General features: G+C 49.3%; 1 protein-coding gene across 5 annotated transcripts in view; it reads left to right on the plus strand.

The window, feature by feature from the left end:
* MLLT1 (MLLT1 super elongation complex subunit) overlaps positions 1-26,039 on the plus strand; it is a 130,786-nt gene that overhangs the window by 81,012 nt on the left and 23,735 nt on the right. For all 5 annotated transcript variants that reach the window (XM_067033006.1, XM_067033009.1, XM_067033008.1 and 2 more), the window contains one exon: positions 3,172-3,254. In XM_067033006.1, the coding sequence (XP_066889107.1) occupies positions 3,172-3,254 (83 nt within the window). The remainder of the gene's footprint in view (positions 1-3,171; positions 3,255-26,039) is intronic.

Here is a 26,039-nt window from a genome sequence, read left to right on the forward strand (position 1 = left end):
ACTTTGCTTGCCATGGGCCCTCAGGTGGGACGGCAGGCAGGCCGGTGGTGACTGCTTGGTCTCCCATGTCTGGAAGCCTGTACTCTGGCCCCTGTGCCCCGTCTCTGAACGGATAAGGTGGTTTTCAGCCTGGGAGTGTCTGTCCTCCGAGAGGCCTTTGGAGAGAGATTGAGAAATGCACAGCAGGGTCCTTTCCCTGCAGGGGTTTGTTGTCTGGTAGAGAGATGAAGATCAGAGGTGGCACGCGTATGTGTAAAGATAAGCGCCCTCAGTGGAAGTAAGTGACCTGGGGGTCAGAGGCCCAGGGAAGCCAGGGCTGTCCCTGCGGGAGGGGCCCCTGACTCGGGCCTTCATGGCTGAGGGGATTCAGACTGGTGGTGGGCAAAGGGAGATGGACATTGGGGTGGAAGGTGCAGGCAGGTCCCCGGTCCCTCCCTCCTCTGCTGGGGGGTTGTGCAGCGAGAACAGGCCACCCTTCCTCTCTGCTTCCTCTTTCCTTCCTGGATGCAGGTTAATTCAGCAAGCACGCAGGTGCCCGGCCCTGTGCGAGGCCGGGGCACGTGAGGCGGACTGCGGGACGCCCGCGGTGGGGGGGCTTGGGCACTAGGCGGGCAGGGCTCATGCAGCTGGAGAAACACCCCGTCAGTCTGCTCAAACAGGATCGAGAGACTCGGGAAGAGGCGGGCCATGACCGGGCCTCCCTGCCCAGATTTCTTCCTGTCCCTGGACAGGCCTCTCACTTCAGTAGGTGACCTGACAGAGGTGTGACATGTGGCCCGCTCAGCAGTATTTGACAGATACGTAGTGAATGTTTCCAAAAGGTCTGGCTGTTGTGCTGGCCCTGGGGATGTCACACTGAGTGAACAGGAGCGCGTGTAGGATCGAGGAAGGTGGAGACAGTAAGCGCAAAGAGTCCTGAGACCAAGTGATACAGGACGCTCGGGGCTGGAGCAGGGAGCCACAGCCTGCAACTTGATGGGGGACGGGGGCCGCTGCTCAGTGAAGGGGTCCCGGAGGAAGTGGTCTGTGATCTGAGAGGGGCGGCGTGGCAGGGCTGGCGAGAGATGAGCCTGAAGGGGATGGAGCACTGTGCAGGCCCCCTGGAGCAGCTGGAAGTTGGCCCTGAGGGCAGTGGGGAGCCATCAGGGGACACACATGTGTGATTCAGAGGGCTCCTTCCAGCGGCCCCTGCAGAAGATGCCTGGGAGCAAGCCTGAGGCAGGCCGGCTGGTGAGGGGCTGGAGCGGAGGCTCAGGGCGCCGGGCAGCGGGGTGCAGCCCAGAGACGTTTGGAGGTGGCCTTCACAGCGCTTGGTGACAGGCGAGCCGTCGGAGCAGGAGGAGCTGAGGCGGCCTCGGGGCCTCGGGGGAGCGGTGGACAGCTGGGGTCCTGACCTGTAGGACGCCGGGAGCTGCGGATTTCACAGGGAATGAGGAGGTGTCTTGGGGCGGGCTGCCTCTGGCATGCCCAGCCAGCACCGCCAGGAGGCTCTCCGAGGAGCAGGAGAATAGGAGCCGGCTAGAAGAGGGATTTGGGGTTGACGTCAACCCCACAGTATCCCCAGGCTACCTGGGCCACCGCCTGTTGACCCAGCCTGCAGGCAGGGGCGCTCCTTACTTCCAGGTGGGCTCACCATCGGACTGAAGGTGACTGAGCTTACTCCTGGGGACCAGAGGTGTCTCCTTGGCCTCTGGCGTCAGCCGGGCACCTGACACTGTCAGATGCGGATGGTGGTGGAGTGAATGCACAGATGAGCGAGTGCAGCGTTTGGTAGCAGTAATGACTCCGTGCAGGCCCCAGGGTCAGGTGACAGTGCTCAGGGCGCTCAGCCAAGGCAGCCGGGCTACTGCTGCCCCCCGGGAGGCTGTGCTGGGGGGGCGGTGGGTCCCACGGCCGGGTCGGGACGGCCCCCTCGCCCCTGGCAGGGAAGTCCGTCCAGCTGAGCAAGCCTTGAGCCCCGGGCTGTGGGGACTGGAGCCTGAAGCACAGGCTGAGCCCTCCTGGGGGGTGTGGGGGGAGCGGGAGCTGGGCTTGGAGGGCAGGTGGCTGGCTCAGGGGCAGGGGGAGCCCTGGGGACCGGCTCACCCCAGTCCGCACAGCTCCCTGGAGCCCCGCCTGTGTGGTTTGCAGAGCGGGTCCTTTGCAAGGCTGTCCAGCCAGCCCTGGCCTTGAGGGACCCCAGTTACTCTAAACCCACCCCCTCACCAGTTTTGTTTGCGCAGATAGATGAGACACGTGAGATGTTTGAGGTATACGATATTTTAAATGATTTTTTTTAAGAAAAATCTTACAAGGTTTTAATTTTTAAAAAGTCATGTTTCATTATGTTCCAATGTACTGTCTTCTGGCAATTTCTGGCCCCCTTAAGAATTACAGTACAGACATACATGTGTAAAGGTTTTAATCGTTGGCAGGATATTTTCCTATCTCCCGGTGGTGGTTGCCTCGGGAGAGGGAGGGGTGGAGGACAAGGGGGATTTGATCTGTACTGTTCTGATTTTTTTTTCTTACATGCGGGAGAACAATATTGTCACGTTACTTGCATAATGACAGCATACCTGTCAAAACATTGACAGTTCATCCTGGAGTGTGAGACTGCGGAAGGCTGTTTTACCTCTGTTTTACTGTTCTTAGTTTCTTTCTCCCCCTCCCTCCCTCCCTCCCTCCCCGCCTCTCCCCCTCTCCCCCTCTCTCATCACTCGTCACCTGGGAATGCTTTGGTTAGGCGCTGAGGTGGAACCCAGGCGAGCCCCCGCTGGGACCGGGCCGTCTCCATCTCCATCTCCATCTCCTGGCGTCCGTGTCCCTGGCCCCAAGCGGGGCCTCAGTGTCCATGTTTGAGTGGGCGATGGCAGGAGGAGGGCACAGCAGAGTGCCTGCCCTGCTGGGAGACCGGGGGCCCCCTGGCCCGGCGCCTCGCTGAGCCACACTGCTGTGCTGCCCTGAGTTGATTGAAGCCGTGTGGCCTGTGGCTGGTGCTGGCTGCACTGCCGTAGCTGGTCTCATGCCCCTTCCCCAGCGCTCTCCCACCCTGGTGCCGTGGGGTCACCTTTCTCTTGCTCCGCTCCTTCTCTTCCTCTTGACCCCTTTGACATGGAATGGGGCCTGGGGTTTCCCAAGCTGGGGGAGCCGGCCTCCTAGAGCTGACAGTGGTTTTCCCTTTCTTTTCAGTGTGCAAGGAGCCCCCCTACAAGGTGGAGGAGTCGGGTTACGCTGGCTTCATCATGCCCATCGAGGTGTACTTCAAGAACAAGGTAGGAGCCCGGGGCATGGTAAGGAAGGTGCACAGCTCACACGGGAGCCAGTGGGACCGGCAGCGCCGGGTGGCAGGGCGGACGTTGGCACGTGTAGCAGAGACCGCGTGTTGGGCGCCCGCGGGCGGAGTGTCACGCGCATCCCTCCCGTGGAGGCGGGGCTGGGGAGCTGGGCACGTTGCGGCGGCAGGTGGGGGAGCACTGGGGCGCCTCGCCATAAGTCGTTCTGAAAGTGGCGGGGTCCCCGGCTCAGCCACCACGTGCTGGGGCGGGGCTGGAGTCTGTGGCCCGTCCTAGAGGGGCTGTCACCTCGCGGGAGGAGGGGCAAAGGTCTGGAAGTTATTAGACGTCTGACAACGGGCTGTTGGTTGGATGCACTTATGTGCATCTTCTGAACAGAGTCTTTGACGACCTTGGGGGAAAGAGCTTTTAATGTTGTTGAATGAGGGAAGCAAGTTATATGTGTGTCATTTATAGAAAATAGGAATTATATACATGAAAGATGTGAACAAAGGTAATCTGGGTGGCAGGATCACGGCGGGGTTGTGTATTATTTCTCTCCGTACGTATTTTCTAAACATTTACAATGAAAAAAATAGAAATAGTCATAGACCGTTCAGGCTGTTGTAACAAAATACTACAGACTGGACGGCTCGTACATAACAGAAATTGTTTGCTCAGCGTCCTGATGGCTGGAAGTCTGGGATCGGGTGCCGGTGTGGTTGGGTGAGGGCTGTCCTCCGTCCTCTGGGTCACAGGCTTCTCGCTGTGCCCTCACAGGGTGGAAGCAGCGAGGGGCCTAGGGGCTCTTTCTGGAAGTGTTAATCCCATTCCCGAGGGCTCCATTCTTGTGACTTAAGCCCCTCCCAGCACCATCACGTGGGGGGTGGAAGTCAGCGTAGTAATTGGCGGGGGACACATTCAGACCATAGCTTTTTTTTTTTTTTTTTTTTTTTTAAGCCCAGTAACCAACATTTAACAGTCGCCTCCCTGGCAGCGTGCCTCTGCTGACCCTCACAGGTGCCACCAAGCGGCCAGCGGTGACCTTCGCTGGCTCCAAGGTGGCTGGTGGGCTGGTGCTCCTCCACAAGTCCAGCTAGACTGGCTGTGGGCGGCTCTGCCATCTTTCAGGAAGGACATCCCCCTGGGGGGCCCGAGGGTGCCACCACTCACTTAACGAGCCCCTTGTTCTGAGAACCCGTGGCGTCAGAGGCCTCTGGGGTGGAGCTCAGGTGGGCACCGCAGTCCCCTGGGCACCAAGGGACATCTCAGCGGGTGCGGCTCAGCAGGATTTGGTGGCGGGGCCTGCGGGTCATCCCAAGGCTCTCTGGGCATCGAGGCCTGAGAGTCCCGGTGACTGGCCACTGTTGAGAGGAGAGCCCAGCCTGTCCGCACGGGTGGGGGATGGATACTGCACCCCGAGGGGGCTGGCGCCCTGCAGCTTAGGGACCATGCTCAGGGAAGCCTCCTGCTGCTCCAGGAGCGTGGAGAAGGGAGCCTCCACGTGGGGCGGGGGGCCAGTGCTGGGGTGAGTCTCGGGGCCCGCCGTGGGGAGGCTGTGCAAACGGGATGCTGATTGTAGCCCCTCTGGGTGGTTGGGGAGACAAGTGAGTCCATTGGGAGGGAGCGCTGAGCCATGGGTGCGTTGGTATCTGCAGGGTTGGGCGCTGGGTCTGGTGTGGCCCTGCGAGCCCTTTCTTAGAATAACTGCTGGGTGCTCTCCTGTGCCCTGCGTCCTGTTACCAGAATCCTCTGTTCCTGGTGGGGGCGTTGCCCTCAGGGCTGTAGCGGGCAGCCCTGCGCTGCAAGGCCCGTCACGGGAAGGGGTGCGGGTCCTGTCACAGGTCCTGTGCGGTGCGTGTGCTGTGCCAGGCGCTCTGCTGGGCGGTGCTTATTACTTAGTACCTGGACAGGCCCGGGAGGACGGTGACCTCCCCAATCTGGATGAAGGGGCGCCTGGATGCCCAGTCGTGTGGGCAGGGCTGCACCGTGATTGGCGGAGCTGGGGTTTGGACCAGCAGAGCGTGTGTTCACACACGCGCACCCATTGCTTCAATACCCGAGGCAGGCGTGACCCGGGATGACAGCTCCTCGTGAATTCTGTAGTTTACTTGCTTCTGGGTGACAGGGACAGTATTGTTTCATGTATCACGTCGTACAGATGTTGTCTAAATGTGGGTCCCTGTTGAGGGACGTGTGTGGAAAAGTGAGTGCCGGTTCATGGCAAAAGCAGCTTCTGCAGGCGTGGGATGCGTGTGAACCAGGGACATCGTGAGAGCGTCTGCTGGTGACTTTTCCCCCCTGCCACAGGCCAGGGCTGCTGTTGGGTTTCAGCCCTGCCTTACCGTTCAGCTGTCAGTGAGGTGGGCAGATCTTCGTCCTGCTAAGAAGAGGCGGAGCAGCTGTGGTCAGCCCACTTCCCTTGGCCCCAGTTTCCCTGTCCACGAGGTGGGTTCCTAATTGTGTCTGCCTCTCCGGCTGCTGGGAAGATTCGGAGTGATGGAAGGTAGAGCGTGTGGCCCGGTACCCAGCGCAGAGTAAGGGCCTCAGCCGCGTGTGTCGTTGCTCTCACTGCCGGGTCCGCCTGGGTGAGCGCGGTGAGTGGAGCAGGCGGCTTCCGAGGCCTTCAGGCCCCAGGGTGACGTGTGGCCTCCCCGGACAGTGGGGTGGATCTGCACCCAGAGCAGAAAGGACGCTTTCTCAGACGCGGGATGTTTTCTCGTGGGAGCGTGAGGTGTTCTAGCCTCAGTGGCACTGGCTGTGAAATTCTGTGTTATGTGGTGTTTGGCGCTAAAACTTATCTGAGGCCACGTTCCGTTTGACCTGTTGGCAGGATGTTCTTTTACAGATAAAGCCCTCCTTTCCCCCAAGCGAAAAAAAGAAACGGTGTGGGGGGTGGGTCTGTCTGACTTAATAAAAGTAATCTCCGTGTGTCTTCTTTTTTTTAATACTTTAAAAATATTTATTTATGTGGCTGCGCTGGGTCTTAGTTGTGGCATGTGGGATCTTTAGTTGCCGCACGCGGGCTCTTAGCTGCGGCATGTGGGACCTAGTTCCCTGACCAGGGGTGGAACCCGGGCCCCCTGCGTTGGGAGTGTGGAGTCTTAGCCACTGCGCCACCAGGGACGTCCGTTGAGTGGTTTTTACTCACGTGCTTCTGACTCCAAATGCACAGTATCCTTCCCAGCACCTCTCCTCCGGCTCTGATTCTCCAGGGACCATTGGAGTGTCCAGCAGTTCGGTTCGCTTCTGACACTAGCCACTCGAATTAGCGCAGACCTGCAGGTCGGTTCGCTTCTGACACTAGCCACTCGAATTAGCGCAGACCTGCAGGTCAGAGGTCAGCCCCACAGGGCTGTCCCCAGTTCAGACGACAGCCACAGGTCTGTGCTGCGCCTCCTGTACTTCTGACGGATCAGCTGTCCATCGGGGGTTCCCACAACCCCCTCAGGTTCCAGAATTTGCTAGAACAGCTCACAAAACTCCGATCAGCATTTTACTCCCTGTTTCCGGTTTCGTGTATGGGATGTAATTCAGGAACAGCCAGGTGGGAGAGAGGCAGGGGGCCCGGTGTGGGCAAGGGTGGGATTCTGGGGCCTCTCCTTCCACGCACCACCCTCTTGGCACCTCCGCGCTCACCTGCCCTGCCTGAGGTCTCCGAACCCCGTGTTTAGGGGTCTTATGGAGGCTTCGTTGTGCAGGCATGAGTCAGTCATTGGCCACTGCTGACTGACTCAATCTCCAGCCCTCCCCGTCCCCGGCGCTTGGAGGTCGGGAGTGGGGCTGAGCTTCTAATCAAGACTTGGTCTTTCTGGGGACCAGCCCCATCCTGAAACCATCTAGGGACCCACCAAGAGCCTCCTCGTTAGAACAAAAGATGCTCCTGTCACCCCGTCACTCAGGAAATTCCAAGACCGGGAACTGAGGACAAACGCCAAATATCTTTCTATGATGCCACAATTGTAACATAAAATTTTTATTGAGATGAAATTCACGTAACGTGCAGTTAAGCGTTTTACAGTGTACAGTTCAGTGGCATTTAATGCATTCATAATGTTATGCAGCCACTGCCTCTCTAGTTTCAAATTTTTTGTCTCCCCGTTCCCCCAACCCTCATCTTCTGGGAGCCTCTAATCTGCTTTCCGACTGTGGATTTGCCTATTCTGGATATTTCATACAAAACAAAGCATACAACATGTGTCTTTTTGTGTGTGGCGTCTTTCACTTAGCGTAGTGTTTTTAAGGTTCATTCAAGTTGTAGCATGTGCCAGCACTTCATTCCTTTTTATGGCTGAATGAAATATTCCACTGTATGGAGATGCACACGTATATACAGTCGATCCTCGAAATAGTTATGCTCTGCAAGGTCACCAGGAACAGAGTGAGTGAAAACTGAACGGTTGCTACAGGGGGCCTAAAGGGTTAAATTCCTGCGAGCCTCTGGTCACAGTTTTGTCGACTGATGGATACATAACCTTGTTTCCTGAGTGCTTCTGTTTGAAGCCTCTTTATTTACTATACACTGTTGATTCATTAACATTGAACTCACAGCCCAAGCGCCATCATTCATGCCTGAACCAAGCTCGTCCAACAGACATCTTTTCTCTGTAAGGCACTTCACAGCCCTCCTGGGCTTGGGAACCGTAGGCGGCACTTCAGCACTGTGCTTGGGGCCATTTCAGATGGCAGAAGCACAGAAGTTTGGTAAAAATGGCACTACGCACATGGTGAGAAGGCCACTTGTTCAGTGTGAGAACCGCACAGGAAGGCCGAGTGCAGCTTGTTTCACGGCAGCCGGGGGTGAGCCTGCAGCCAGCTCCTTTCTCACCACTCGGTGCCTGTCTGCAAGTGGGCGTGAAAGCGACGAGGACTGATTTTGGGTCTATAGGTAATTTTAGTGAGTAGCTGAATACAGAAACAGGGGACGCACGAATATTGAAGATCCACTGTGCCACAGTTTGTTTACACTCATCTGTTTGTAGACGTCTGGGCTGTTTCCGCCTACTCGCTGCCGTGACTCATGCTGCTGTGGACGTGCATGGATGTGCACATGTTTGCGTTCCAGTCTCCAGTTCTGTGGAGTGTATGCCTGGGAGTGGAATTGCTGGGTCATGTGGTAATTCTGTGTTTAACTTTTCTGAGGACCTGTCAAACTCTTCTCTACATATTCCCACCAGCGATGTAGGAGAGTTCCTATTTCTCCCCGTCCTCAACAGCGCTTGTTATTTCCTGTTTTTCTGTGGTAGCCATCGAAGTGGGTGTGAAGTGGTATCACATTGAGGTTTTGATTTGCATTTCCTTAATGACAGTGGTGTTGAACATCTCACCTGCTGTTGGCCATTTATGTGTCTTCTTTGGAGAAATGGCTGTATACATCTTTCACCCATTTTTTTAATATTTATTTTTTTAATTGTGAAGTTGTAAGAGTTTTTAATATATTCTGGGTATTAAACTCTTACTGGATGTGTGATCTGCAAATGTTTTCTGCCATCCTTTGGGTTTTTATCACATTCTGATAATGTTCTTTGATACACAGCAGTTTTTAATTTTTATGAAGCTCAAGTTATCTACTTTTCTTCTTCCGTTACACTTTTGGTGTCAAATCTCAGACTCCATTGCCAAATCTGAGGTCATGAAGATTTACCCCTATGTTTCCCTGTACTAGTTCTACAGCTTTAGTTCTTATATTTAGATAGTTGACCCATTGTGAGTTAATTTGTGTGTGGGGGATGAGGTAGGGCCTAACTTCATTCTTCTGCATGTGATCGGAACGTTGTCCCCGCACCATTTGTTGAGGAGATTGTTTCCCCCTGTGGAGTGGCTTTCGCATCCTTGTTGAATATCAGTTGGTCATGCATGGTTGGTTTTATTTCTGGACTCTCAATTCTATTCCATTGGTCTTTATGTCTGTCCTTATACTAGTACCATACTGGTTTTTTTTTTTTTTTTTTTTTTTTTTTTTTTTTTTTTTTTTTTTGCGGTACGCGGGCCTCTCACTGTTGTGGCCCCTCCCGTAGTGGAGCGCAGTCTCCGGACGCGCAGGCTCAGTGGCCATGGCTCACAGGCCCAGCCGCTCCGCGGCACGTGGGATCCTCCCGGACCGGGGCACGAACCCGCGTCCCCTGCATCGGCAGGCGGACTCTCAACCACTGCGCCACCAAGGAAGCCCGCATACTGTTTTGATTACTGTAGTTCTGTAGAAAGTTTTGAAATCAGGATATGTGGGTCCTCCAACTTTGTGGGGATTTTTGTTTGTTTTTTTAATAGGGTTTTGGTTTTTGTGGGCCTCTTGGGATTGCATATGAATTTGACACTTGGCTTTTACATTTTTTCAAAAAAGACCACTGAAATTTTGATACAGATTGCATTGAATCTGCAAATACTTTGGAGACATTACCATCGTAACAATATTGAAGTCTTCCAATCCAAGAACATGGGATGTCTTTCCATTTGATTAGGTCTTCTTTAATTTCTTTCAGAAACATTTTGTACTTTGCAGTGTACAAGTATTTTACTTTCTTGGTTAAATTTATTCCTAGATATTTTACTCCGTTGCATGCTATTGTAAATGGAATTATTTCCTTAATTTCCTTCTGGAATGTTCATTCCTGGTATATAGAAACATAACTGATTTGTGTGTGTGTTGATCTTGTACCCTGCAGCTTTACTGAATCTGTTTATTATCTTTAGTAATTTTTTGTGGCTTCTTTGGGATTTTCATCATAAAAGATACCTGCAAATGGAGATAGTTTTACTTTTTTCTTCTCAGTTTGGATGCCTTTTTTCTTTTTCTTGCCTCATTGATCTGGCTAGGACTTCAGTACAGTGTTGAATAGTAATGATGAAAGTGGTCTTTCTTACTTTGTTCCTGATCTTTGAGGGAAAATGTTCAATCTTACCACTGAGTATGATGTTAGCAGTGGTTTTTTTCATAAATGCCCTCTATCAAGTTAAGGAAGTCCCCTTTTATTCCTAGTTTACTGAGTGTTTTCATGAAAGGGCATAACATTTTTTCAAACACTGTTTCTGCCTCTGTTGAGATAATCATGTGGGTTTTTTCCTTTATTTTATTAATGTGGTATATTACAATGATTGAGCCATTCCTGCATTCCTGGGATAAATTTCCACTTGGTTATGTGTATAATCTTTTTTAATGTGCAGTTGGATTCGGTTTGCTAGTTTTTTGAGAATTTTATATTCACAAGGAATATTGATCAGTAGTTTTCTTTTCTTTTCTTTTCTTTTTTTTTTTCCGGTACGTGGGCCTCTCACTGTTGTGGCCTCTCCCGTTGCGGAGCACAGGCTCAGCGGCCATGGCTCACGGGCCCAGCCGCTCCGCGGCATGTGGGATCTTCCCGGACCGGGGCACGAAGCCGTGCCCCCTGCATCGGCAGGCAGACTCTCAACCACTGCGCCACCAGGGAAGCCCTGATCAGTAGTTTTCTTGGAGTATTTTTGTCTGGCTGTGGTATCAGGGTAATAATACTGACTTCATAGAATGTGTTAGGCAGTGTTTCTTCCTCTTCTATTTTTGTAAGAGTTTGAGTAGAATTGTTGTTAATTCTTAGAATGTTTGGTAGTGTTTACCAGTGAAACCATCTGGTTCTGGACTTTTCCCTAATGACTTATGGCATTGAGTGTATTTTCATAGCTCATTTGCCTTTAACTTCTTTGATGAGGTAGGTATCTGTTCAAAGTGTCTGACCATTTTTTAAAATTGGGTTGTCTATTTTCTTACTATTGAGTGTATAATAGTGATAGAGTGTATAATATGTTGAGTGTATAATAGTGATATTCTGGATATCAGTCCTTTATCAAACCTTCCTTTTGCAGGTATTTTCTTCATCTATGGCTTGTCTTTTCAGTCTTTCAGTCTCTTAGTGTCCTGCAAAGAGCAGAAGTTCTTGATTTTGATGTAGTTCAGCTTGATTTTTTCATGTGTGGTTTGTGGTGTATCTGTGTCTGTAACATAATATTTATCATTTTAGCCATTTTTAGATGTATAATTCAGTGGCATTAAGAATGTACACAATGTGAAATAAGCCAGACACAAAAGGCCAAACATTATGTTCTTCCACTTGTATAAAGTATCTAGAATAGGCAAATTCACAGAGACAGAAAGTAGAATAGTGGTTACCAGGGGCTGGGGGATTACTGTGTAATGGGTACAGAGTTTTTGTTTCGGATGATGAGAAATTTCTGGAAATGGATAGTGACAGTGGTTGCACAACATGGTGGATATACTTAGTGCCACTGAATTGTACACTTGAAAATGGTTAAAATGTTAAGTATTATGTTACATATATTTTATCACAATAAAAAATTCGCCAAAAAAGTAACAAATAAAAAAATATGCACAGTGTTGTGCACCCATCACTGCTGTTTCCAGAACTTTTTGATCATCCCAAATAAAACTGTACCAATTAAATAATAACCTCTTCTACCCTCAGTCCTCTATTCTACTTTATGTCTCTGTGAATTTGCCTATTATGGGTACTTCGTGTGAGTGAAATCATACAATATTTGTCCTTTGTATTCACGTTTTCAAGCTTCATCCACATTGTAGTGTGTGTCATTGTTTCATTCCTTTTTAAGGCTGAACAATATTCCAGTGTATGGATATACCACATTGTGCTTATCCATTCATCTATCTTGGACAGTTGGGTTGCTTCTGTGTTTTAGCTACTGGGAATAATGCTGCTGTGAACATGAGTATACAAATACCTCTTTGAGACCATGCTTTCAATTCTTTTAATTTTTTTATCGAAGCATAGTTGATTTACAATGTTGTGGGCTTTCAGTTCTTTTGGATACATACCCAGAAGTAGAATTGCTGGATTATATATATATAGTATGTCTATTTTGATATTTTGAGGAACCACCATGCTGTTTTCCACAGCAGCTGTACCATTTTACATTCTCACCAACAGTGCACAAGGGTTCCAGTTTCTCCACATCCTTGGCAACACTTGTTGCTCTCTCTCCCTCTCTCCCTCTCTCTCTTTTTTTGACAGCATCAATAGTAATGTGTGAGGTGGCATCTCCCTGCAGTTGTCGTTGTTGTCGGCCACGCTGTGCAGCTCGTGGGATCTTAGTTCCCCGACCAGGGATTGAACCCAGGCCCTTGGCCATGAATGCTCTGCGTCCTAACCACTGGACCGCCCGGGAATTCCTTCATTGTGGTTTTGATTTGCTGCTTCTAATGATTAGTGATGTTGAGCATCTTTTCATGTGCTTATTGAGCATTTGTGTATCTTCTTTGGAAAAATATCTATTTGAGTCCTTTGCCTATTTTTGAATTGGGTCGTTTGGTTTTGTTTTGTTGTTGAGTTTTAGGAGTTCTCTGTATATTTTGGGTAATAATCCATTATCACTTATATGATGTGTAAGTATTTTCTTCCTTTCTGTAGCTTGCCTTTTCACTCTGTTGGTCATGTACTTTGATGAATAAACGTTTTTCATTTTCATGAAGTCCAGTTTGTCTATTTCTCCTTTTCTTGCGTGTACCTTTGGTGTCATATCCAAGAAATCATTATCAAATCCAGTATTGTGAAGCTTTTGCCCTATGTTTTCTTCTAAGAATTTTACAGCTTTGGCTCTTACATTTAGGTGTTTGGTCCATATTGAATGGATTTTTGGATATGGTGTTAGGTAAGGGTTGAACTTCGTTCTTTTGGACGCGGATATCCAGTTTTCCTAACACCGTTTGTTTAGAAGACTGTCATTTTCCTGTTGAATGGTCTTGATGCCCTGTTGAAAATCATTTGACCACGTATATGAGGGTTTATTTCTGGGCTTTCTAGTCTATTTCATTGGTCTGTATATCTGTCTTTATGACCAGTACCACACCGTTTCAATTACCATAGCTTTGTAGTGTTAAAAAAAAATTTTTTTTTAATTGAAGTATAGTTGATGTACAATATTAAATAAGTTACAAGTGTACAACATAATGATTCACAATTTTTAAAGGTTACACTCCATTTATAGTTATTATAAAGTTTTGGCTATTTTTCCTGTGTTGTATAATGTATCTTCATAGCTTGTTTTGTACCTCTTAACCCCCACCCCTATCTTGCCCCTCCCCTCTTCACTGTCCTTACTGGTAACCACTAGTTTGTTCTCTACATCTGTGAGTCTGTTTCCTTTTTGTTATATTCACTAGTTTTATTTTTCAGATTCCACATATGAGTAGTATCATACAGTGTTTGTCTTATTTCATTTAGCATAATACCCTCCAAGTCCATCCATGTTGTTGCAAATGGCAAAATTTTATTCTTTTTTATGGTTAAATAGTATTCTGTGGGGTGTGTGTGTGTGTGTGTGTGTGTACACCACATCTTCTTTATCCATTCATCTGTTGATGGACGCTTAGGTTGCTTCCGTATCTTGGCAGTTGTAAATACTGCTGCCGTATCTTTTCAAATTAGTGCTTTTATTTTTTTTCAGATATATACCCAGGAGTGGAATTGCTGGGTCATATGGAAGTTCTATTTTTAGTTTTTTAGGAAACCTCCATTCTGTTTTCCACAGCAGCTGTACCAAGTTACATTCCCACCAACAGTGCACACGTGTTCCCTTTTCTCCACATTGTTGCCAACATTTGTTAATTTGTTATTTGAGTTCTTTTTGATGATAGCCATTCGGATGGGTGAGGTGCTATCTCATTGTGGTTTTAATTTGCATTTCTCTGATGATTAATGTTGTTGAGCATCTTTTCCTGTGCCTGTTGGCCATCTGCATGTCCCCTTTGGAAAAATGTCCACTCAGGTCTTCTGCCCATTTTTTAGTGGAGTTGTTTGTTTTTCTGATGTTGAGTGGTATGAGCTATTTATGTATTTTGGCTATTAACCCCTTATCAGTCATATCATTTGCAAATATCTTCTCCCATTCAGTAGATTGTCTTTTTGTTTTGTCCATGGCTTCCTTTGTTGTGCAATAGCTTTTAAGTTTAATTAGGTCCCATTTGTTTAGTTTTGCTATTATTTCCTTTGCTTCAGGAGACATCAAAAAATATTGCTACCGTTTATGTTAAAGAGTGTTCAGCCTATGTTTTCCTCTAGGAGTTTTATGGTTTACTGTCTTACATTTAGGTCTTTAATCCATTTAGAGTTTATTTTTGTATGTGGTGTTAGAGAATGTTCTAATTTCATTCTTTCACATGTAGCTCTCCAGTTTTCCCAGCATCACTTAATTGAAGAGACTGTCTTCTCTCCATTGTATATGCTTGCCTCCTTTGTCATAGATTAATTGACCATAAATGTGTGGGTTTATTTCTGGGCTCCCTATTTTGTAGTAAATTTTGAAGTCAGGAAGTGTGAGTTTTCCAAGTTTATTCTTATTTTTAAAGTTTTTTTGGCTATTTGAGGTCCCTTGAGGTTCCATATGAATTTTAGGGTAGATTTTTATATTTCTGCAGAAAAAAAAGGTCAATGTTATTTTGATCGGGATTGCATTGAATCCCTAGATTACTTTAGGTAGTTTGACATTTTAAGAGTACAAAGTCTTCTGAATTCATGAGCATGGAATATTTTTTTCATTTATGTCTAATTTCTTTCGGCAGTGTTTTATAGTTTTCATTGTACAAATCTTTACTTCCTTGGTTTAGCTCTAAGTATTTTATTCTTTTTGATGCTGTTGTAGGTGGAATTGTTTTCTTAATGTCCTTTTCACATTGTTCGTTGTTAGTGTATAGAACTGCAGCGGATTTTTGTGTGTGTGTTGATTTTGTATCATGTAACTTTGCTAATTTATTAGTTCTAACAGTTTTGTGTCTGTGTGTGTAATCTAGGATTTTCTACGTGTAACATGTCATCTTCAATAAGAGGTAATTTTACTTCCTCCTTTCCAATTTGTATGCCTTTCTCTTTTTTTCTTCCTTTTTTTTTTTTTTCTTTTTCTTGCCTAATGCTCTGGCTATTACTTCCTAGGTGTTGTATGAAAGTGGTGAAAGCGGGCATCCTTGCCTTGTTCCTGATCTTAGAGGAAAGCTTTCAGTCTTTCACTGTTGAGCGTGATGTTTGCTGTGGGCTTTTCATCTGTGGCTTCTATTTCTAGTTTGTTGAGCATTTGTATCACAAACGAGTGTTGAATTTTGTCATATGCTTCTTCTACACTTATGGAGATGTAATAAATATTGAGCAACATTATTTATAATATTGTTACACCTCAGATAATTTTATACTTTGGAGAACAGTATTGAATGATAATAGGCCAGGGGCTGTGTTAGGCATTTTACAAGTAGCTCCTATAACCCTCACACGATCTCTAGTGGGTGTGAAGTGCATCTCATTGTGTTTTTGTTTTTTTTTTAACATCTTTATTGGAGTATAATTGTTTTACAATATCATTGTGGTTTTGATTTGCATTTCCCTAGTGCCTAACATGCTGGGCATCTTTTCATGTGCTTTTTGGCCATTTGTATATCGTCTTTGAAGACATGTCTGTTCATGTCCTTTGCCCGTTTTTGAATTGGGTAGTTTTTTCGGTTGTTGAGTTGTAAGAGTTCTTTGGGAATTCTGGATAGGTGCCCGTTTTTAGAGGCTGACAGAATTTGCTGGGCAGAATGAATGTGTGATGTGAGCTTCTCTGGGTTGGGAGCTTGAGCTCGTCCAGGGGGATCCAGAGGGTCACCCTCTGATCACATGTGGCCCAGAAAACCCTACGAGCTGTGGCTCAGTTGTTCCTTTGGAAAGTGATCTGGAGTGATGGTTTTGGTCTGAGAGAGCATGCCTGGACAAGGCAGCATGTCCAGGATGAGTAAAGTATCCTAGGACAAATTAAGTGAACAGAGTCTTGCTGAAATGCTCCCTTGATATCTGTTCGTTGTCCCAGAGGTGTCCCGAGGTCCTTGAAGCCCTTCTTGTTCCAACAAGTGAATTATATCTTGTGCCCTGGCTGTCCAGTAGAAATATGTAAGCCACGTATGTAACTCGAAACTTTTTAGTGGCCACATTAAAGGTTACAAGAAACAGGTGAAATTAATTTTAGTACTGTAACTTATTTAACCCAATATATCCAAAATATTAGCATTTCAATATGTATAGTCAGTATTTTAATATTAGCAAGCTATTTTACATTCCTTTTTAAAAATACTAAGTCTTTGATATTTGGCTTTACACTTACTGCACATCTCAGTTTGGACACTAGATTTTATTGGAAGGACTTGATATGTCTTTAGGTTCCATAATGTTCACAGTCAAAGAAAGAGGTAGCTTTGCAAACCCAAGTTGCTCCAAATGTGCATAAAGGTGTCTTGAGTAACCCAGCCAGGATGGACTGGCTCATCGTCACGAATTTTTTTTTTAACTTTTAATTCTGAAATAACTTTAGAAACACAGAAGAGTTGCAAAGATCATACAGAGAGTTCCTATATACCCCACATCCAGCTGCCCCTAATGTTAACATCTTACATGACCTCTGTACGTGATCAAAACAAAGACATTAACATTAGTACAGTACGTCCTGTTAATAGGCTTCTTTTGGATTTCCCCATTTCTCTTCTGGAATCCATCCAGGACCCTACCTTGCATTTAGTGGCTGTGTCTCTTTTTTTGCCTCCTTCCATCTGTGACAGTTTCTTAGTCTTATCTTTCATGACCTTGATGTTTTTGAAATATACTAGCTAGGCGTTTTGAAGAATGCTCCCTGACTTGCTTTTGTTTTTTCATGATTAGACGGGGGTTGTAGGTTTTGGTAAGAATACCACAGAGGTGAGGAGCCCATCCTACTAGCCCCCCCACCGTGCCCCACCCCCATCATGACCTCATAGTAGGGTAGACCTGATACCAACTTGACTTATTACTAGGGCTGTTACCTTGATCTGCTTAAGGGGCATCTGCCGGTCTCTCCTGTGAAATTACTGTCTGTCCCTTTCCATACTGTTGAAGCCAGGCGCTTACGGCCAGCCCTCACTCAAGGGCAGAAAAATTAAGCTCCACATCCTGCTGGGCAGAGTTAAAACCACCACAGTAACTAATATCTATTTGGGGGAGATACTTTGAAACTATGCAGATCACTTGTTTCTTTTTCAAGCTTCATCCACTAGTTTTGGCATCCATTGGTGTGTTCTGTGGTGCTCTCCATTTGACTCCCTCCTCCTCCGTTTATTAGCTGCGATTGTTGTCCCGTCTGCATTTATTTACTTATTTAGCCCTTTATTTCTATCAGTATGGATTCGTGAATCTTTGTGGGGTTTGTGGGGGGTTATAATCCAGGCCTGTCGTCATTTGTTTGGTGGTTCAAATTGTTCTCACTCTGGTGGGTGGGGACTCCCTCAGGTTGGCCCCTGGGCCTTTTCATCACGTTCCTGTGCTTTTTGGGGTGCTTCCTCGCTTCCTGGCACCACAAGGTGCTCCAAGCTCATCTTGGTTTTTTTCCCCTGCACCAGCCCTAGAATCAGCCCTTTATCCAAGGAGCCTTGGTCCCTTTTATTAGAGAAGGGCATTTAAAAACCAAGATCTGGGAGCGAAGCATGTTCGTTGCTCCTGGGGCGTCACTGCTTTTAGGCCCCTCAGAGGGCAGATCCGAGAAGTGTGTGCATGTATACTAACCACCCCGCCTGCGCTCATGCCTCTGCTGTCCGCATATGTAAACACAGGAGCAAACATCAGTTCAGGCCTCTGCCTCCACCTCCAGTCCAGCACCACAAGTTCACTCGAACACCCCTCACCCCCACCCTTGCTGATTTTAACTTCTTTCTCTGAAGGGAGACACCTGGCTCTCCCGCCCTGCAATGTACGTGCTTACTTGTGTAACCTTAGTGTATCTGGAAAGTAGTTTCAGAATCTCTAAGCCATATTCCCGTGAGAATTAAAGTCACGGTGTCTGCATGCGGCTTTTGTCTTCACCCTTCCAGGATCCAGTTAAAAGTTCTTCGTGGCAGCTCCTTTCCTCCATTGTTGCTGGTATGGTTGTGTCACTCGTATGTATACAGTTAGATTCATTAGTCATTGTCTGCGCTCTGTCTGGGGTTCCCTTTCCCCACCCATCTGGTTATTATTATTATCACCATTTTGGTTAGTCTTCAGCGAAGTTCATTCTGGGTTTTGACATGATAGAGTCATGCATCCACCACAGCGTCACCACACAGAACCCTTCGCTCCTCCCACACCCCCTCCCGCTGCCCCTTTGCATTCAGCTCCTCCCCCCCACCCTCAGCCCCTCAGAAACACTCATCTGTTTTCCATCCTTAGAGTTTTGCCTTTTCCAGAATGTCGCATAATAAATAGACTCCTGCAATGTGTAGCCCTTTGTGTCTGGTGTCTCGCACTTAAGGTTCACCCGCGCCGTCATCACGTGGATCGATACTTCACATTCCTCTTTAGTGCGTGGGTACTGCTGCGTTTTGTTTATCCTTTTGCTGGCTGAAGGGCGTCTGGGTTGTTTCCAGTGTTTGGTGATTATGAAGAAAGTTGCCCTAAACGTTGCAGACAGGTTTTTTGTGTGGTTGTAGGTTTTCAGGTCCCCTTGGGTAAATACCCAGGAGGGGGGTTGCCGGGTGACACGGTACAGGTAGGTTGGACTTTATGAGAAGCTGCCCACCGCCATCGGAAGTGGCTGCCACTTGGCACCCTCACCAGCAGTGGAGGAGGGTCTTGCTGCCCTGTGTTCTCGCCAGCGCTTGATAAGCTCTGTTGCCTTCTTTTTGCCTTTTTTAAAAAAGTCTTTATTGAATTTGTTACGATATTGCTTCTTTTTTATGTTTTGGTTTTTTGGCCGGGAGGCATGTGGGATCTTAGCTCCCTGACCAGGATCAAACCCACACACCCTGCATTAGAAGGCGAGGTCCTAACCACTGGACCTCCAGGGAAGTCCCCCATTTTGCCTTTCTAATGGGCAGATAGTGTTAGCTCTCTTCAATAGCTTTATTGAGATATAATTTATATACAATATAACTCATCCATTTAACGTGTACATTTCATTGGTTTTTAGCATATTCAGAGCTAAAAACATACAGTGCAACCATCACCGCTAATTCCAGAACGTTTCCATCACCCCAAAAGAAACCCCGTCCCCGTTAGCAGTCACTCCCCATTCCCGCCTCTGCCAGCCCCTGGCAACCACTAATCCACTCTCTGTCTCTGTGGATTTGCCCGTTCTGGATGTTTCACATAGATGAAATCACACACTCCGTGGCCTTTTGTGACTGGCTTCTTTTATTTAGTGTAATGTTTTCAAGGTTCATCCACATTGTAGCATGTGTCAGTGCTTCACTCCTTCTTATGGCTGAATGTATTCCATTCAGAGTGGATCAGCTTTTGTGTATCCATTCATCAACTGATGGGCGTTTGGGGTGTTTCCACCTATTAGCTGTTTTGTGAACAAGTTTTTCTGAGCCTATATGTTTTCATTTTTCTCTTGGGCATATACCTAAGAATGGCATCATTGGGTCTTTCGGTAATGCTGTGTTTAACTTTCTGAGCGGCTGCCAGACTGTGGCACAGCAGCTGCCCCATTTTACCTTCCCACCAACACCGTCCGAGGTTCCAATGTCCCCACATCCCGGCCCACTCTTTCTGTCTCTCTGATTACAGCCATCCTGGTGGGCGTGAAGTAGTGTCTCATTAGATTCTGATTTGCATTTCCCTGATGGCTGATGACACTTGAGCATCTTTTCATGTATTTATTTGCAACTCGTATATTTTCTTTGGAGAAGTGAAGTGACTGTTCAGAGTTTTTGTCTTTTTTTTTTTTTTTTTTTTTTTTTTTTTTTTTTTTGCGGTACGCGGGCCTCTCACTGCTGCGGCCTCTCCCGTTGCGGAGCACAGGCTCCGGACGCACAGGCTCAGCGGCCACGGCTCACGGGACCAGTCGCTCCGCGGCATGTGGGAGCTTCCCGGACCGGGGCACGAACCCGCGTCCCCTGCATCGTCAGGCGGACTCTCAACCACTGCGCCACCAGGGAAGCCCCTGTCTTTTTTTTTTTTTTAATTGGGTTAGTTTTTTTTCTTATTGTTGAGTTTGAATAGTTCTTTATATACTCTGGATACAAGTTCTTTATCCAGTACATGATTTATAAATATTTTCTCCAAGCCTGTGGTTTGTCTTCTCATTCTCTTTAACAGTATCTTTTGCCCAGCAAAAGTTTTACATTTTGATAGTCCAGTTTATCATTGTTTTTTCTTTAATGGCTTGTGCTTTGGGTCTGGCAAAGGGAATCTAAAAACCCATGAGTTTTGTTTTTGCAGCTCACCCACTGGCAGCGTGTTCGGAAACAGCTGTTTAAAGAGGCAGAAGGAAATTGCCTGTAGGAAGATGATATCTAGAAGGCGACGCCATTGTCATTTATTCTTTGCAGTTGAGGGTTTTTAGAAAAGTTTATTTATTTACAGTGAGGAGGGGGAATTGCTTTTCTCCTGTTTTGGGGGTGTTTTTGTTTTGTTTTTGCTGCAGTTTCATTGGTTTATTCAAGCAGCAGATATGTACCGACACAATGAGCACCAAAGTGGATCCGGTCCCACGTCTGGTAGAGCGCCCAGACCAACAGGGCAAGAGGCGCTGCACAAGCAGGGGTGAGGGCAGCGAGGGCAGCACCAGTCCTCAGTGCTCTGAAGCCGGGACACGGGTGCTGCCAGTGCATCGCAGGGACCTGCTTAGAAGGGGGCGGGGGGCGAGGTGCCGAGAAAGGTTTCCCTCAGGAAGCCAGGCTTACTCAGAGCCTTGCGGGTGGGTGGGAGTCCGCGGGACACAGCGGATGGGAAGACACCCTTCCTGGTGAGGGTTGGGGACACGCAGGTTCAAAGGCAGGTCAGGATGGGAGGGGTGAGCGCGTTGGGGAGCACTGGAGAGATCAGCCCGGTTGTGTGTGATGCGGTCCCGCTCGCTGTGTAAAGGACCCCTCAGCCCGTGCACGGCAGGTGGGTGTGCTCTAGACCCTCAGCGAGGGGTTGGTCCCTCTGACCCCTCTGGGTCCATCTGCCTCTTTGCTCACGAGATCTTTCGGCCTTGGCCTCAGACTCCACGGTGAGCTGCCTCTCCCGGGCCTGTCCCAGGCTGTCTGGTAGCAGCACGGTCACATGACTGGGCAGACCTGGCCCAGGCCTTCCTGGGAGTAACTCAGTGGCTGACAAGCGGGAAGTGCTTGTCCGTGTCCTGGGGAAGCAGGGTCGGTGTCTAGGGCTCAGGGGCCCTGAAGCATCCATGTGAAGGGGGGCTTGGGGGCTTGGTCTCGGGTGCGAGCAGGTGCGGACGAGCTGATCTCATTTTTTTCATTTTCAAATTAAAGCTGGTTGCCCCTTAGTCCTGAGTTTCTGGCTTGGAGCGATTGGTGAGACCAAGAGGAGAGAAGAGGGTCAGTGGCCGGGTGGGGATGAGAGGTCGTCTGAGTTCAGAGACACCTGCTCTGTCATTTCCCACATCGGGCCGGCGGCCCTCGCCTGTGCCTTGCGGACGTCTGTTAGGGAGTGGACGCTGGCCTGGGCACACATGGGTGTGGAGCCCTCAACTGGGCCATTTGGGCTGCGAAAACTTCCCCGAAGCTGACCTTGGCCCCGTTTCCTCTGGTCTCTGCTCCCCTTCATTGTGAGATGTACCGTCCACTTAATGACACACTTCGGGAGGAGAAAGAGAACACATCGTGGGTGCCTGCCGACTTCAGGACACAGCCCGATTTTCAGAAATGTAAAACGTGAAGAAGTTTAGTCTGGTGGTTTTCTGCTAATATTAGACATCCTCCCTGCCCTCCACTCCCGCCCCACAGCAGGCTATTATTGGACACTGAGTGCTCACCATCGCTGACTTTCCGTGACTTTTCTCGGATGCCGTTAGCTGAAGTCACAGAAAGGTCGTCTTGGTACGTTTTATGAGGAAGTTTGCGTGGTTTTATTCAGAAAGGATTTTTTGTTTGTTTGTTTTAAAGTAAGTTGAAACAGCGAGGCTGGCTTCTGAGCCGGAAGCCCTCGGAGGCCTCGTCTTTGACATTCCCGCTGACTTGTGCTGGGGGGACGACAGCGTGGGCAGCGTGGCAGAACCGGCGACGTGTTGTGGGCGGTGCTCTGGCCCCCAGGTCCTCAGTCCCCCCCGGGCAGAAGCGGCTCTGGGTGCCTGGCTTGCTGGTGGCGGCCGGTCAGGCTTTCCCCACTTGCCCTCAGTGTGGGTTAAGACGGCGGGCGAGAGTGGGTCTCGAGTGATTAGGCCCTCCCCGCTGGTGGGACCACCCGCCCCGCACACCCCCTCAGCTCCCGGGCTCTCTGGGGCCTTGCTGGGTTCAGGGGGCGGGCAGCCCTCCGCGGCGCGGCTGCTGGCGGCTGCTCTGCGCCGGGGACAGTTGCTGGTCGAAGCAACGGGGTGGGGGGTGGGGTGTCAGCCTCGCTGGTGGATCCCCGAGGAGCCAGGGCAGAGGGGACATGTTGGGAGGAGACCAGGGAAGAGGTCGGGGGCCGCCAAGTTGTGACAGGCCGCGTGGATGCCGGCCGGCTGTGCCTCGGTTGTCTTTCCCGTAGCACCCCTCTGCTCCTCCGTGTGGGACCCCAGGAGCATCTGTATTTGCTAGAGGGCGGGTGTGGGGCCCCAGAGAGGCACACCGTGAAAGAGCCAATGAGTGAGAGAAGAGGTGCGGCCTGAGTGAGGGGGGCGCAGGCAGTGGGAGGGACTTGTCCTCGTCAGCCCCGGTGCTCTCCTGGTGGAGCTCCGGCTCAGGCAGCCTCGGTCCCAGGTTGAGAGGTGATCCGCGTTTTTGCATACCTGGCTCTTGTGTCTCTGTGTCTTGACAGCACTGGGGATGGGGGGGGTCTTAGATGGGGGGCAGTGAGGTCCAGAGAGGAGACCAGCGAAGCCTGGGTCCCCTTGGGCTCCAAGCACTCATGGGCTCATCCCAGGACGCCTCGCCCTTTCTTCTTTTTTGTCTGTTTTGGTCCAGGTTTTCTTGTCAGATTGCCATTTTACATGTGTGTTCGTATTGCTGGCTCCTTTCTCACCCATTTTGGTGTTTGCTTGGGGCCTAACCATTGTTAGGGCTCCAGATAATAGAAGCTAACTTTAAGCATGAAAGTATTTGTTTCCATACAAAGCTCTTTAAATTGTAGTCTTTGCCTTTCTGCTACCTTGTTTTAATTTCTAATTGATTATCAGTACACTGATATATTCAGAATATAGGTTACCAAAAATTCAGACAACACTGAAGCGTGCAGAGCAAAAAAAAAAAAAAAAAAAAGCGAAACTCTTCCCTTTCCGTGTCTCCGTTCCCCAGCGTCTTTGCTCCTAAGGCGTGAGTGGTGGTGTGTGTGTCTCCAGCCGTTCCACCGTGGGTTTTACATTCGTGTGTGAGTGAGGCTTTGCTCTAGAACAGTGGGCTTTCCTCCTGTCCTGGATTTGTGGGCTTGCTCTTGCTTTCCTTCGTGGGCAGCGGGGCGTGGAGCTTGTCCACGTCCTTGTGGAATGCTGACCAGCGTTTCTGGGGTCTGTTACGTCATTTCACAGGTGAGGAAGCCGGAGCAGGAACTGGTGGTGTCACCTGCATGATGTCACCTGCTCGATGTCCCCAGCGAGTGCAGGAGCCAGCGGGCTCCGGAGTCTGCCCCCTGGGTCGCTGTGTTCTGTCTGAGCATCCCTCAGTGGGCGTGCGCCATTATGTTCAGATGTCAGAGGTACATTTTCAAGGAAGGAGAATGTCCCTGGCACCCCTGACCTCCAGCCGGGCCACTCTGACTGGCATCTCTGTGGCTTGCCTCTCTGGCTGTCTCTCGCAGCACTGCAGTGACCGTGCCCCCTGTACCCGGCCCTCGGCCCTGGCAGGCCCCAAGGTCACCCATGGGGCGGCCTCCTGCCCTCCTGGGCCTCCTGACAGCTGCTACCCATGCTGGGCTGCCAGCCAGTCACAGCCGCTCCTCCTGCCTTCCCTTGTGCACCCAGAACCCTGGGGGTTTATTTCCTCCTCTCACCAAGGTTCAGAGAGGTGGAGTGGTGGGTCTGGTGTCACACAGCAAGGCAACAGTGTGACACCCGGGAGGTCTCAAGACCCCAAAGCCCACGGTTTTCAGCCCACATTGCACTGCTTTCCTTAATTCTTTTTTATAGTTTTTCTCTTACTTCTAACTGCAAAGGTGATATGTGGAGGCTGCGAGGAATCCGGGTCTCCTCTCCAGCCTGTTTCCTTGAAGTGGCCACTGTCACCACTGTAAGTCACCTTCCAGAAACAACATCATCTTCTGTGTGTATGTGTGTGAGTGAGTGGGGGGTAGGGGGAGGGAGAGAGAGAGATGCAATTTCAAACTAAGTATCTGTGGACCCTGCTGTGTCAGTACCCACAGCTCTGCTGGGTTCTTCGTGCTGTCTGCTTCGTGAGCCCCTCAGCTTAGAGCAGCCACCATGGACCTGCCCTCCCCGGCTGAGGGCCACCGTCACTCCTGCAGGCTGCCTCAGTGGCCCTCCCCAAACACTTGTATACCAGGCGGGTAGGCTCGATCCTGGCAGTGGGATTTCAGGCATTGCTTCCCTCTCTGTCTCTCCCGGGCGGTCTGCAGTTCTCTCCTGCCGCCTGGAAGCCCCGTTCTGGTCGGCTGGGGCTGGGGACCTGTGGGCCAGGCCGGAGGAGCTGAGTGCACAGAAGCGCGGGGTCTGCACACGCCTGAGGCTGCGGTGCGCTGACCCGGTGTCCGGCCTTTATTGGTTCTGTGTGGCGTTGGCGGATGATTAAATGCCGCAAAACCTCAGTTTCCTTGCCCGAGGGGCGCTGAGAGCAGTGACTAACTCTCAGAGCTTTTGGAGAGTGAAATAAGGCACTGAGTAAAACCTGCTGCCTGAAGCCTGACCCCAGGGAGGGCTGGCAGGGGTGCTGGCAGCAGGGTGGCGCCAGCGGCCGGGGGGTGGGGGAGACGTAAACCTGTGGCCACGGAGGATCTTGGGGACGGTGGGAGGGTGGCCCCGGCCCTGCCTGCGCCCCTGTCCCCGCTACCAGGATGCAGGCAGCCCACGTAGGTAGGCAGTAGATGCTCGAATGCGGAGCTGTGGGGAAGGCTGGGGGGGCCAGGCATGTCTATTTAAACTTTTAAATATAGAAAACCAAGAAATAGATGCGGAAGTAGAGAGGGCAGCAGAGCAAACCACCACATAGCGCCCACCACCCAGCTTCAGCACTTACTCACCTGCAGGCGGTGCTGTTCTCATCTCTGCTCCCAGCATGTCTTTTTTTTTTCTTTTTTCTTTTTAACATCTTTATTGGAGTATCATTGTGTGTTAGTTTCTGCTGTATAACCCAGCATGTCTTGAATCAGGTGCTAGGCATCCTATCTTTTTACTCTGTAAATGTTTCAGTCCGTGCCTATAAAAGATAAGACTCTTTAAAAACAAACCTAAAACAATATTATCAAATCTAGAAATGAATAAATCAATAATTCTTTAATATTGTCAAATATCCAGTAATATCAGAGTTTCCCTAATAGTCTCACGTATATATATTTTAAATAATTTGTTCACATCAGGATTCAAATAAAGTCGGTACATTGCTACTAATTGCTGTGTCTCTTAAGCTTCTTTAAATCTTTTTTCTCTCCATCTCTCTCCCCTGCAAAGCATTTTCCGACGGTGTATTGTGGTCCCATCGGGATGTTGCTGAGCGCAGCCCTGTCAACGGCCAGTTAGGTCTTGAGCCGCGGTCAGATTCAGGTTTACCCGGCTGTCCTTTCAGTCTAGCATATGCGAACCCCGGGGCCTCTCACAGGGGACATCAAACAGGCCCGAGGGACCGGCGAGGGCAGAGGAAACAGCCCCAGGGTCCTCAGGAACCGGCGGTCCTCCTCGGCTAGTGAGGCTGTGGGAGCCTTCCATTTGACCTGGGGGTCCTCCGGGCCA

Source organism: Kogia breviceps, chromosome 4, assembly GCF_026419965.1.
Source record: "Kogia breviceps isolate mKogBre1 chromosome 4, mKogBre1 haplotype 1, whole genome shotgun sequence".
Lineage (NCBI taxonomy): Eukaryota > Metazoa > Chordata > Mammalia > Artiodactyla > Physeteridae > Kogia > Kogia breviceps.